General features: G+C 50.4%; 1 protein-coding gene across 1 annotated transcript; it reads right to left on the minus strand.

The window, feature by feature from the left end:
- Positions 1-3,199: 3,199 nt before the first annotated feature.
- GPR108 (G protein-coupled receptor 108) lies at positions 3,200-12,586 on the minus strand. The gene is given in 22 exon segments (XM_066360205.1): positions 3,200-3,252; positions 3,255-3,301; positions 3,539-3,578; positions 3,686-3,800; positions 3,997-4,087; positions 4,451-4,566; positions 4,645-4,712; positions 4,715-4,761; positions 4,850-4,923; positions 5,614-5,692; positions 5,773-5,872; positions 6,236-6,283; positions 6,531-6,651; positions 6,727-6,792; positions 7,797-7,863; positions 8,036-8,112; positions 9,657-9,714; positions 9,716-9,741; positions 10,387-10,393; positions 10,771-10,892; positions 11,634-11,784; positions 12,573-12,586. Coding segments are annotated over 22 exon segments (1,587 nt in total).
- Between the last annotated feature and the right edge of the window lie 147 nt (positions 12,587-12,733).

Raw genomic sequence — 12,733 nt, forward strand, 5'->3', positions numbered from 1 at the left:
ACTCGTAGGTAACCTTGACCTGGTTGAATTAATCCATCTGCCCTATGGCTCCTTGACTCCGTGCCTTTATGCATACTCAGCAGAGGCCTGGGCCCCAGGGAACCCCATCCTGGGAGGACACAGTGGGCAGGTTTTGATTCTAGCTTTGACTTCTCTCAGCTCATTCCTTATCTGTACACTGGACATTCACAGTCATGGTACCTCCTTCTACATTTTGGGGTGACAAGCAGGTGGCATCAGGCAAGCAGAATGCTCAGCGTGGCACCCATTACATAGTGAACACTGTACGTGCTTGAAACATGTATTTATTTTTGCTAACACATGCTCCTCCTTCCTCTTGCCTGACTTTGTTGACTGTCTCAACAGGCTTCCCAGCCAGAGTCCTCCCTTCCTCCCTCTCCCTCACCCTCCGTGTCCAGCCCTCACCAACTCCTGGACTGTCTCTTCGAGCCCATCCTTTCTCTTCACCCCTGCGCTCCCTGGCTTCCCTGCCAGAGACTCACCCTTTCAGTTCATATATAACACAGCAACTGGGGATTTTTCTCCCTAAAACACACCTTTATATTCCTTTCACAAAGTTATGATGTATAACATGAGCACGAACAACTGACAGCAAATGTCTCCATGAGGTTCAGCTGGCAGCAAATTGTCTATTTCATGTATCTGAACTGGTTTACTTCACATGCCATAGGTGCTGTTACTATCCCTACCTTACAAATGAAGACACTGAGGGATTTGGCCACTTGCCCAAGATCCTCTAGCTGATAAGAGCTGGGATTTGAACACAGGCAGCTGTACTCCAGAGCTCAGATTACAGCAGTTTCTGATGGCTGTGTAATAAATGTCCACAATTGTGGTGGCTTAAAACAATACCTATTTATTACCTTACAGTTCTGGAGGGCAAAAGTCTGAAATCAAGGCATCAGCAGGGCTAGTTCCATCTGGAGGCTCTAGGGGAAAACCCGTTCCCTGCCTTTTCCGGCTTCTAGAAGCTGCTTGTATTCCTTGGCTCCTAGCTCCTTCCCCCATCTTCAAAACACATCACTCCAGCCTGTTTCCATCATCACATCTCATTCTCTGGCTCTTCCTAATCCCATATATATATATATATATATATTTTTTTTTTTTTTTCAAGAGAGAGAGAGAAGCAGACAGAAGGAGACAGAAAGAAAGATAGATAGATAGATAGATAGACAGACAGGAAGGGAGAGAGATGAGAAGCATCGACTCATAGTTGTGGCACTTCAGTTGTTCATTGATTGCTTCTCATATGAGCCTTGATCTGGGAGCTCCAGCTGAACCAGTGACATCTTGCATAAGCTAGTGACCTTGGGATCAAGCCAGCAACCTTGGGCTTCAAGCCAGAAACCATGGGGTCATGTCTATGATCCCATGCTCAAGCCGGCGACCCCATGCTCAAACTGGTGAGCCTGAGCTCAAGTTGAATGAGACTGCACTCAAGCTGACAACCTCAAGGTTTCAAATCTGGGACCTCAGTGTCCCAGATTGATGCTCTATTCACTGCACCAGCACCTGGTCAGGTATTTTCTCCCTTATAAGGACCCTTGTGATAATATTAGGCTCACCCGAATAATCCTGAATAAGTCCCCATTATAAGATCATTAACTTAATCCACCTGCAGAGTATCTTTTGTCATGCCATGTAACATATTCACAAATTCTGGTGTATAGGATGTGAACATCTTTGGGGAGCTATGACTCTGCTTACCCCCGCATGCATGTGGATAAAACATCCACCCTGTATGGCCATGTCCCTCCCTGCTTTAAACTCTTCCTTGGCAACTATGGGCCCCAGCACAAAGTCCAGGTGTACCTGCTGGTCTTTAAGTTTCCCTCAGCTGCTCTTGCCCTCCCACTGGCCCTAGCCAACCCCATGGTAGGACTTGCAAGCTACTTTGGGCTTCTCCACCTTGCTCACACAACTTCCTCAGTCTGCAATACCATCCCATTTCCTTCTTTGTCTGGCTGGGCTATTTATTCATCTGGGCCCCAGTTACATTTGTTTCCACCTGCAGGAAGCCTTGACCCCAGTCTGTCTCTCTACCCCTGTCCCATACCTGTGGCCCCCACTGAAGAATGTTTCTCAAAGCTTCAAAAGGGTTCCTAGGTGCTCTAGTTAAAGGGCAAGGTGGGGAGCAGGGGAGACAAAATGCATTTTGGAAGTCCACAGGTGTGTCTCCAACCTGAAGTCACACCTCAAGGTTTGGGCAGTCCATGGAAGGTGAGGCTGTGTTGCTGGGCACTGTGTTAAGCCAGGCAGACACTCATATGTGATACTCAATGACCCCTATTTTACATGTGAAGAAACAGAGATTAAACCGCTTATCCAGGGCCACACAGCAAATAGGGGCAAGATTGAGGTGTGGTCACCAGTGTTTTGAGTCCTGAGTCTCCCACCAACTCCTTAGCTTTGTGATCGTGGGCAAGTTACTCAGCTTGTCTGTGCCTCACAAGCTTCTTAATGAGTTAAGGTCCACGGATAGCTACTACTACTTATACTTTTTGCCTGAGCCATTATGGGTCTTTCAATCACTATTTTTTTCTCACCTTCAGCCTTTGCACATGCTGTTTCCTTATCTAAGCCTGCATCCTTCCCACTGCTTCTCTATTCACTCTTCCTGACTTTCCAGGCTGGGGGAGGGCCATGTGATGAAACTGACGGCTTGTCTCTCTTCCTGTTCCCCACCCTACTCCCAGGACTGTGAGCCCCTTGAGTGTAGGGATTGGGTGGGTTTGGTCACTGCTCTGTCCTCAGCACTCGGCATAGGACCTACTCACAGTAGTTGATCAAGTCATATTTATTGCATGTGTAAAGCATATTGCAAACCTCCCTGTGCCCCCATCCCTGGTGAATAGAGGTTTCTAAATTGTAAACACAACCCCTGTGTTAGACCTCAACCCCCAGAAAGGCAAGAAACCAGGGGAGCAAAATGGATTGGGCATTATTGTACAGCCGCAAGTGGGTGGGAGTAGCGTTGGCCCAGGCTTGGGGGAGGTTGTCCATCTTGTTCTGAATGGATTCTGGAACATGGCTTCCAGGGAGTTGGGGAGCACCTTATGTGTACAGCACCCCCTTCCTACTCACCTCCCACACTTTGGGAGAGAAGCTGAAGTGCAGAAAGTGTGGGAGCAAAGGAGGAAGGAGGAGAGTGGAAAAGCATGGCTTGAGATGGTAATGATTACAACAGCTCTTGCCCACTGGCTGTTTTGTTGACTTTGGACAGGCCTTCCGGAACTCAGAATCTGTCATTCCAGAGGCACAGAGCAAGGTACTCTCAGAGCTGAGGTGTTAAGCTCCGCTCCCATGACCAAATCTAACCGGAATCTTCTGGCTCCTCTCCCAGAACTACCCAACTTCCGCCTCACTCCAACCCACAACCTTCAGGCCCCGCCCACCCCACCTCCAGCAATCTATCTCCAGAGCCTCTGGTCCTGCCTCAGCCACGAAGCCTCTCCCACCTCGCCCAGAGCCTTGGCCCCGCCCATCAGAGCTCCACCCATTCCAGCCTGGGGCTCACACTTGCTTGGGGTTGTTGCCTGCTTGCTGGAACTTGTAGCCTGTGGTAAGCAAGAAGAAAGCGAGAGTGGAACCTTCCATCCAGCAAGAGCTCGAGACAGGGTGGAGGAGCACACACTCAACTCTCCCACCTCCGTGTCTGGCCTACCTTTTGCCCCGCCTGAGGCCTCTGTACTCACCTGGTATAGCCACTGCCACTGGAAGGGCATGGCCACCCGCAGCAGGACAGCAATGATTCCCATGAAGTAGATGTTACAGAAGACCTGTAGGGACATGGGTGGGCATGGGGCCTAGTGAGATCAGAAGGACCACTGGAGATGCCTGTGGTGGGGCCCAGGACAGAAGGCTGAGCAGGGGGGCTCAGAGGTATAGCAGAAGTAGGGTTTGGGGAGAGTATGCCAATGGGCTGGTTGTCCTCCCCCTCAAAACTCCCTTTATTAGTGGGAATGAGATTCCTACCATGACATAGTAATGCCAAAACAGTTTCGGCGTGGCTAGGTTCACTGCCACTGAATGGTGGGTACAGAAAGCAGGTGTCAGGGGACCAAAGCTGGGGGGCAGGACCAAGGGGAGAGGGGTAGAGGTGGGCAGGGGACAGGGAGGATATGGGACAGAAAGTCTAGAGGGGTGTGTACAGGAGAAAGTGAAGGGGATAGAGAAGCAGGAGGGAGCAGTTAGAGCAGAGGGAAGGGACATCTGGCAGTCAGCAGGAAGGGCCTGGAGCAGAATGGGGACTGGGGCCACAGCAGATCCTTGAAAGCAGGGCCTCACCCATTCCATTGGTGCTGTTGGTTCTGAAGATGCCGGACAGATCTGGGATGGAGTGAAAGACACGGGGAACATGTGCACTTCCTCTACCCATGTCCATGGGAAGCAGGATCTGGGCCTGGGGGAGGGCAGGGGCAGTCCTCACCAAACCATGGGAAAGAGGACGGCATCGCAGCAGATAAGATACCCCAGAAAGAGGAATCCATTGTTGCTGTTGCCCTCCTCACGGGACTCAGTGACAGTGTAGGCCACAATGGCCATGTGGGGCAGGGATGAGGTAGGTGGGCATGCCGCACATGTGCAGGCACACTGACCTGCTGCCCAGTTAGGGCCCCAGATGCACTGTATTGGGATCATGATCCCAAAGGTCTTCTCCTTGTCAGACAGGATGTACTTGATAAGCCCTAGCCAGAGCTGATCAAGGCAATGGTGATGTAGAAGAGGGCAGCCTTCAGCCTAGAGGTCGGGATGGGGATGTGGGACAGGGCACCGAGCCCTCCACTGCCCCCTGTCTGCCACTTTCCTGGCAGAGAAGGTCACTCACAGGTGTGTAATGTAGTGCATAACAGTGAGGCCTTCGATGCGGTGGTCCTGGCTGTTGATAAAGTAGTAGTTGGTCTGGAAATGGACAGATAGATGGACAGTCAGATGGTTGGAAGGTGGTTACAAGTGGGTAGATAGTGGCGGTTTAGGAACATGGACTCATGGTCAAATGGGTGGCCAGAAAGTCAAGTAAAATTATGGTTATGATCAAGATGGAGAGTGAACTCAGAAATGAACATTCATAGCCTGACAGATGCTTGGACTGGGCAACGGGCAGTCATGGCCACAGCAATGGAAGAAAGGCATAGTTAGATGGGTAGTGAGACAATTGGTCAGTTACACAATCATGGCTGGACAGAAGAACAGGTAGACAGATGAAGTAGATGGACAGTTGGCCACAATGGTAAAAATAGATGGACACACAGATGGAGATATGGAACTGCCAAGCCCAGGGTTCTGCAGAGATTTGGGAAGTGGCCTGTTTTACAGTTTTGGTTTTTTAAAAAAATTCATTTTGGAGATGAAAAAGAGAGAGAGAAAGAGAGAGAGAGAGAGAGAGAGAGAGAAAGGGGGGGGGAGGATCAGGAAGCGTTTATTCCCATATGTGCCTTGACTCAGCAAGCCCAGGGTTTTGAACCTGTGACCTCAGTGTTCCAGGTTAATACTTTACCCACTGCGCCACCACAGGTCAGGCAAGGAAATGGCCTGTTAAGACTGCTTCCTGGACCCAGGAAGTCCAGCCCACCTTCTGCTCCCAGCCCAGACTCTCATACTGGGGAAAAGGAGCAAGACACTCTTGGTGAAAGCCAGGGCTGCCATGAACCAGTGGATCTTGGAGCTATACCTGGCAAAGGGGTCAGAAAAGGGTACGGGGCATCCATCAGGGGCAGGGATGGGAGGGAATGGTGAAAGGGAGTGAGGTACCCCCAGGGGCAAGGGCATTATGTGTTCTTGCAGAGGATGGATACTCAGAAGATTCAGGTAGCCAGGAAGCAGGTAGACAGGACCATTTAGAACAGGGGCAGTCAACCTTCTTATATCTACCTCCCACTTTCGTATCTCTGTTAGTAGTAAAATTTTCTAACCGCCCACTGGTTCCACAGTAATGATGGTTTATAAAGTAGGGAAGTAACTTTACTTTATAAAACTTATAAAGCAGAGTTACAGCAAGTTAAAGCATATAATAATAATTACTTACCAAGTACTTTATGTCAGATTTTCGCTAAATTTGGCAGAATAAATCTTTATAAAACAACTTACTATAGTTAAATCTATCTTTTTATTTATACTTTGGTTGCTTTGCTACCGCCCACCATGAAAGCTGGAACGCCCACCAGTGGGCGGTAGGAACCAGGTTGACTACCACTGGTTTAGAGCTTGGAAAGAATTTCTGCCGCCAACAGGAAGCCCTCAGGGTCTTCTCCTGGATCACTGCCTGGGGAGAGGGCAGTGGGAGAAAGTGGAGGTTGCATACTAACCCTGGACTTGAAGAACCATAAGCGGGTGTCTCCAGCTCTCTCACTTTCTAGATGGCCAACTCCCCACTATGTGCTTCAGTCTTCCCATCTCCCAAATGGGTATGTCAGCTTTCATTTCATAACACAGCTAGCTGCTGGGGGGGGGGGGGTATGATGAAGCTAAACGCAATGTGGCCTGTAGTTAGGGCTCCATGAGCTTGCTACCCTGTCGTCCACTTACTGTGATGTCAAATGGCCGCTTCTGTCCCTGCATCAGCTTGTAGCAGTTGTGGAAATTGAGACTATAGTGGCCCCCCTTGGCCCTCAAGCCAATCACCATGTGGAACTGGGTGGTGGTGGTGGACAGAGGGGAGAAGAGACCTCAGCTTGGGGTGAGGGGTTGTTGCAGGCACTCACACACACTGAAGTTGTAGGAATTGTTGCGATGCCCAGGCCCAACATAGTCCTTGTCCTTCTCACTAAGGTCCTGAGGGGACAGAGAGCACCTCCACTGAATATTAGGTGGCCCCATGTCCTCATTCTCCACTCCACCCCCAAGCCTTTCTCCCTCTTGCCTTGGCTTCCCTGAACTGCGCTAGGCAGTTAGACAGACATGAGCAGAGCAAAGATGGGCCAGGTACATAAGGTCACCAAGATGGAAGACCTGGGTCCTAGCAACAGGTAAAACTGGGAAAATAAGGACCTCTCCCCCCAGGGTAAGCTTTCCTTCCCTACATGTCGTTGGTTATGCTGTTTAGACTTCCTGACCATTCATATCACTGGTGATGCGGTTTGAACCCTCCGCTGACCTTTTCCTCCCCTGGCATGTCACTAGTCAGGCAGTAGACCCCCTTGGAGGAGGAACAAGCAGCTCTAAAGTGGTCTTATGTGACTCCTATGCGGGCCCTTGCACAACCACTTCCATAAGCATTAACCCTTAGAGATAACATCTAGGCCTCAGTTGTGTTTCAGCTCCAGGGCAGAAAAGCAGGAAAACCAGACAAGCAAAGCAGCCATCAATACTAGTTGGGAAAAGTAATGCCCCTGCTCTGGTACCAACCAATCAGTGGAAACCACAACCTGGAAAGGACACACCTGGAAAGCTAATGAATATTCTTTTGAGGTTCTCCCCCAAGATCTCCCCTGTAAGTCCCTGTCTTTAAAACCCTCAAGATGCAAACTCAGGGCATGCTCTCGCTCTGCTGCTCCAAGCATACTGGCTCCAGTCTTTTTTTTTTTTTTTTAGTGTATGTCGCTCTCTTTCCTCTAAGTTCCAAGGGCCCTCCTTTTACCCCTGTAACTCGTTTCCCAGGCCCATTTCTTCTATAGCTCACTTTAACCTCTGAAACTTTCTCAATAAACTTTCTCCTATAGTTCTATAGTTTGAGCTTTGCCTCTGATTCTTTCTTAGCCAGAACTCAAGTACTGAGGTTGCTGAACTGAGGAGTGGTCTGACTCCACTGATCAAACACCTGGTAGTGTTTTTGCCACCAACAGAACCCGCTGTTCTCGTGACACTGTGGGTTTTGACTTGGCCTTGTTGAGTGCAGTAATGGTCCTTGTAGGAAGCAGGAGGATGAGTTTAGAGATGGATGAACAGAAGAACAGCAGAAGATGGGGGGACATGCAAAGCAGCCCTGTCCATCTGCCCCTCCCTGCCCATAGGGCAGCCTGCCTTACCACTGTCCACCTTGGGGGTGGCCATGTGCTCTGGCTTTAGGAAGCCTCACTTGGAGGATATATCAGGGAGCAGGAGCCCAGGGGAGATGAAGAGCTTCTTCTGCTCCCCACACTTTCACACCTGGACCTTGGAGTGAGGGCAGGGGGCAAGGGATAGATGAGGCCAGGAGTCTAAAGGCTCTGGACAGGCATACCACCTGTGCAGAGGGACTCAATGCTCCCTTGGGCCTTCTGAGTCACCTTTCTGGGGTTGGTGTTGGGCTGAATCAGTGGTCACAAAGTTCCAGCATTTGGCCACCACCTATCAAGATGGCTGCCACATGTATGCACTGCCTGTACCTGTGATTATTTGACATTTCCTGTGACAATGACTTGTTCTACTGTAGTAGCTTATTTAAAAAAAAAACACTGGCCCTGGCCGGTTGGCTCAGCGGTGGAGCGTTGGCCTGGCGTGCAGGAGTCCCGGGTTCGATTCCTGGCCAGGGCACACAGGAGAAGCGCCCATCTGCTTCTCCATCCCTCCCCCTCTCCTTCCTCTCTGTCTCTCTCTTCCCCTCCCGCAGCCGAGGCTCCATTGGAGCAAAGATGGCCCGGGCGCTGGGGATGGCTCTGTGGCCTCTGCCTCAGGCGCTAGAATGGCTCTGGATGCAACAGAGCGACGCCCCAGAGGGGCAGAACATCGCCCCCTGGTGGGCATGCTGGGTGGATCCCGGTTGGGCGCATGCGGGAGTCTGTCTGACTGCCTCCCCATTTCCAGCTTCGGAAAAATGAAAAACAACAACAAAAACAAACAAACAAACAACAACAAAAAACACTGTATGTATAGAGAGACAACATCTTTGTATATACATAGGTTCCATTGGACCCTGGTACCAGGCTCCCTGGATTCAAAATTCAGTTTTTTTTTTTGTTTTGTTTGTTTTTTAGGGAGTGAGAGAGAATAGAAGGGAGGGGTTGAGAAAGGTGGAAAAGCATACTCATAGTTGCTTTCACTTTAGCTATACATTGAGCTCATTTGTGTCTTTGACCTGGTCAAGGTACATATGGGAATTGATGCTTCCTGCTCCCCCCTTCTCTTTCTCTCTCTCCTCTCTAAAATGAATAAATTTTTAAAAAGGATTTAATTTATTGATTTTAGAGAGAGAAAAGCAAGGAATGGGGGTGGGGACAGGAGCAGGAAGCATCAACTCATAGTTTCTTCTTGCATGTGCCTTGACCAGGCAAGCCCGGGGTCTAGAACTAGTAACCTCAGCATTCCAGGTCAACATTTTATTCACTGCACCACCACGGGTCAGGCAAGGCCTCAGTTCTTTCATTTTTAGAATAGGTATAATAATAGTATAAGGAGTGTATGAGTTAACACCTGTAAAGCTTGAAGAACAAGCTGCCTGGTGCATAGGGAGCATTCAACAAATATGAATAATTGTTTGGATTCTGTGTCTGGATCTTTCGCACTAAGACCTCAACAATCCCTAGGCATCCTGCTCCTCTCTCCCTCCTTGCCGTAATCAGAAAGCTTGAAGAGGAAATTATAAAACATTTGGTTTTCTTCCAAAGGGCAGCAAAGTTCTTTTCAGCTGGCTTCTCATTCCACCTCATCAGCTCATGTAGGTATTACACCCAGGAAAACACAAATGATGGGTCTCCAGGGGCAACCCCTGGCCCCCCAACTCACTGAAGATCTTTGGTGTTGATAAGGAAGAGAACCAGGAGGTTGCCACTTTTTCTAGAGAGGACAGTTGTTGGGGTCCTGGATCTGGGCAGTGGGTAAGAGGGGAGCCTTAGTTACCACCTCCCACTGACCCAGCCCAACCCTGCCTTCTCCTTACCCACCCTCCAAGGCAGGGTCTCTTCCACCCCTCCTCAGGGGAAAACAAGAGCTTTTGGGCTCCAGATGCAGAAGATTTACCCTGCACCATCGTTGCCACTTCTCACTCCCTCCTCACCACCCCCTTCACTCACTGGGAAGGATCAAGTGCTGCCAGCTCAAACTCAGGTAAGACTGAACCCCACTTGGCAGACAAACATAAAGGGGAGAACACAAAGGACTCTAGCAGGAACACCCAAGCCACCTCTTTCAGTAGCAATAGAAATTGAACCTTGAATTTATTGAACACTTACTACATGCCAGACCCCACATTCACTCCAATAAATTTTCCAACAACACATCCTGCCTTCACCTCCCAACCCTCTTTATCTCCTAACCAACCTGTGCCACTCAACTTAGAGGTCCCTTCCTCAGGGAGATCTTCGCTGGCCCTCTAGACCTAGCCCAGCCCTATTTTCCCAAGTAAAATGTTGATGTAAAAAGAAATAAAACTTGTAAAAATCAAATAAAATGTTGATGCTTTTCTGCCTTGGACCCTGGATTTATATGCAGCTCTGTGACTCATACCGGTACCTTTGAGCTTGAATAAGCACCTGTAAAATTGACTTTAAAGGTGTAACATTTTCAAAGTATCCCTGAGAGGTGGCTACAAGAAAACAGAGCCATGAAAATTGCTTCGCATGGTACCTGGTACCCAGTGGGCATTTAATAAATGCTAGCTATTCATTTTGACTGTGGGAGTTGGGGCTGTTTTTTTCATTGTTATGCCCTCTTCCCCATTCCAGCTGTGTCTAACACATATTGCCTGAAATATTATTTCCATGTTCCAGATGAGAAAACTAAGGCTCAGGTAGATCAAGGGACTGGTCCAAGATCATATGGGTGAGACGCAGAGCTAGGATGTGAATCCAGGTGGACTTGGATACTTCCTCCAGCAAACTTCTCAAAGCCCCTCACAAAAGAGGAGTCTTCTCTTTTGTATCCCGAAAACCCAACTGCAGGAGGCTCAAGTTCACCTCCTGAGAGCCCTTGGCGTAGAAACCAAAGCGGCTCAGCTGGATGTCTGGCCGCTTCTCCCCCTGGCGGACACCAAGAGCGGGCAGAGGCAGTTCGGAGTTCTTCCCACTGGCTCAGCCCTAGGGCTCTGGCGGAGTGGCCCCCAAGGACCTCGGCATCCTTCTGGCATCCCTTTATTTAGGACAGCTCCAAAGGGGTGACAGAACAGGCTGCGAGTGCCTCCCTGGAGGCTGTGTCCCCAGACCAACACCAGACAGGGGCCAAGTGGCTCCGGGTCCTCCGGACACTATTTTTGAGACTCCAGGAAGAAAGTCTGGAGCACCTGGAAGCCACCCCCACCCCACACCGGGTGAGTGCCACCCTGAAGCAGAGTTACGCATTCTAGTGTCTGGCCTTCAACTCCCGGACTTCTGAATCCCAAACTGAGCCCCCAGCGTGATTTCAACTTAGCCCCCAAGATCCCAATGAGTGCCCAGAGGACTCCATTCTAGAACTCCCGGGGACTCTCCTGGATGGCGTCAAGGGTCCTTAGAACCACCAATACGATACCCCAAATTTAGAGGGTTAAGAGTCTGGGGGTCCCGGAAAATGAAGCTCCGCCCCGGATGGGCGGGGCATGACACCAGGGTAGTGGACCAGGCAACTCCATCCGGAAGAACAGACTGTCCTTCCGGGCGAGGACACTCCAGTCCTGGGAGCCGGGGGTGCTCGACCACTCCATCCCGCGTAAGCAGGGGGGTGGGATAAAGGACGAGAGCGCTCCAAACCAGAGGCTTCCCTGTCCCCGACCGCGGCTCGGTGGCACTCAATGTCAGCGCCAGTCGGCGGATGCGCCCAGAGCAGCAGCCCAACAGCAGCAGCAGCCGAAGCAGAAGTAGCAGCTGTACCCACTCCGCAGGGTCCTGCCGGCGAGCTCCATCTCGCTCACTGCCATCTCTGAAGCCACCGCCTTCCCTGACACCGCCGAGCCAATTGCCACACGATGGGGGCCGACTTTACGGCTTTTCTAGCCCACTCAACCAATCAGCGGTTGCCTCTTTGCAAACTCGCCCCTGCACGATTCCAAATGGACTGCACTGGCTCCGGAATAGGAGTTCTGGTATCCCTTAAACCCGCCTCAATTTCCACCAATCACTAGAAAAATTGTCCCGGATGTAATTTGATAACCCACCTAACCAATTGTAATAGTTCTGATACCCGGTTCTTAAGCGTTTCTCCACCAACTCAACTGACAGACCGGCCCAGGATTACTATACCCAGAATGCAGAGGGAGGGGACAGCTCAACAAGGCGTTAAGTAAACTACTTTTCCCAGGATTCCCAAGGACTGGCTTCCACTTTCCTACCCTGGGATGTGGACCCCAGCCAGGGTGTAGGCTTTTGGTAAACACTCGCATCGGCCGAGGCTTGTCTTGTTCTAATCTTGATCAACTCAAAGGCCTAAACCAGGCCCTAGGCTAAATCTTGACCCTACGATGACCTATGACCCCAGGTCGAGTCCCAGCCCTATGTGAAGCCTCTGATCCCGGAGTGAGGCAACTGGAGGCCCACCCCCTGATCCCAGGCTGGACTTAGATATGGGCAGAACCCAGACCCCAAGCTGAGTCTTCCTCCTGCAGCTAAGCCCCTACCTCAGCCTGAAACCCTATCCCCATGTCCTTCTGACCCTAGACCTACACTGAGCTTTTATCTGTGGTTGGGCCCCCCACCTGAACTGAGTCCGGACCCCAGGTAAGGCCTCACCGCTGGACCCCCATTTGAGTTTTAGATTCCCAACTGAGTTGCTGACCCTTCTGCTAAGTCTCTGACCCATCTGAGGTCCCATCCCAATTTCATTCCCAACCTGGCCTAAGTCCAATCTAAGTATGAGACCAGAGTTGAGAACCTTAACCTAGGCTGAAGCT

This window comes from Saccopteryx leptura, chromosome 1 (genome assembly GCF_036850995.1).
Source record: "Saccopteryx leptura isolate mSacLep1 chromosome 1, mSacLep1_pri_phased_curated, whole genome shotgun sequence".
In the NCBI taxonomy this organism is placed as follows: Eukaryota; Metazoa; Chordata; class Mammalia; order Chiroptera; family Emballonuridae; genus Saccopteryx; species Saccopteryx leptura.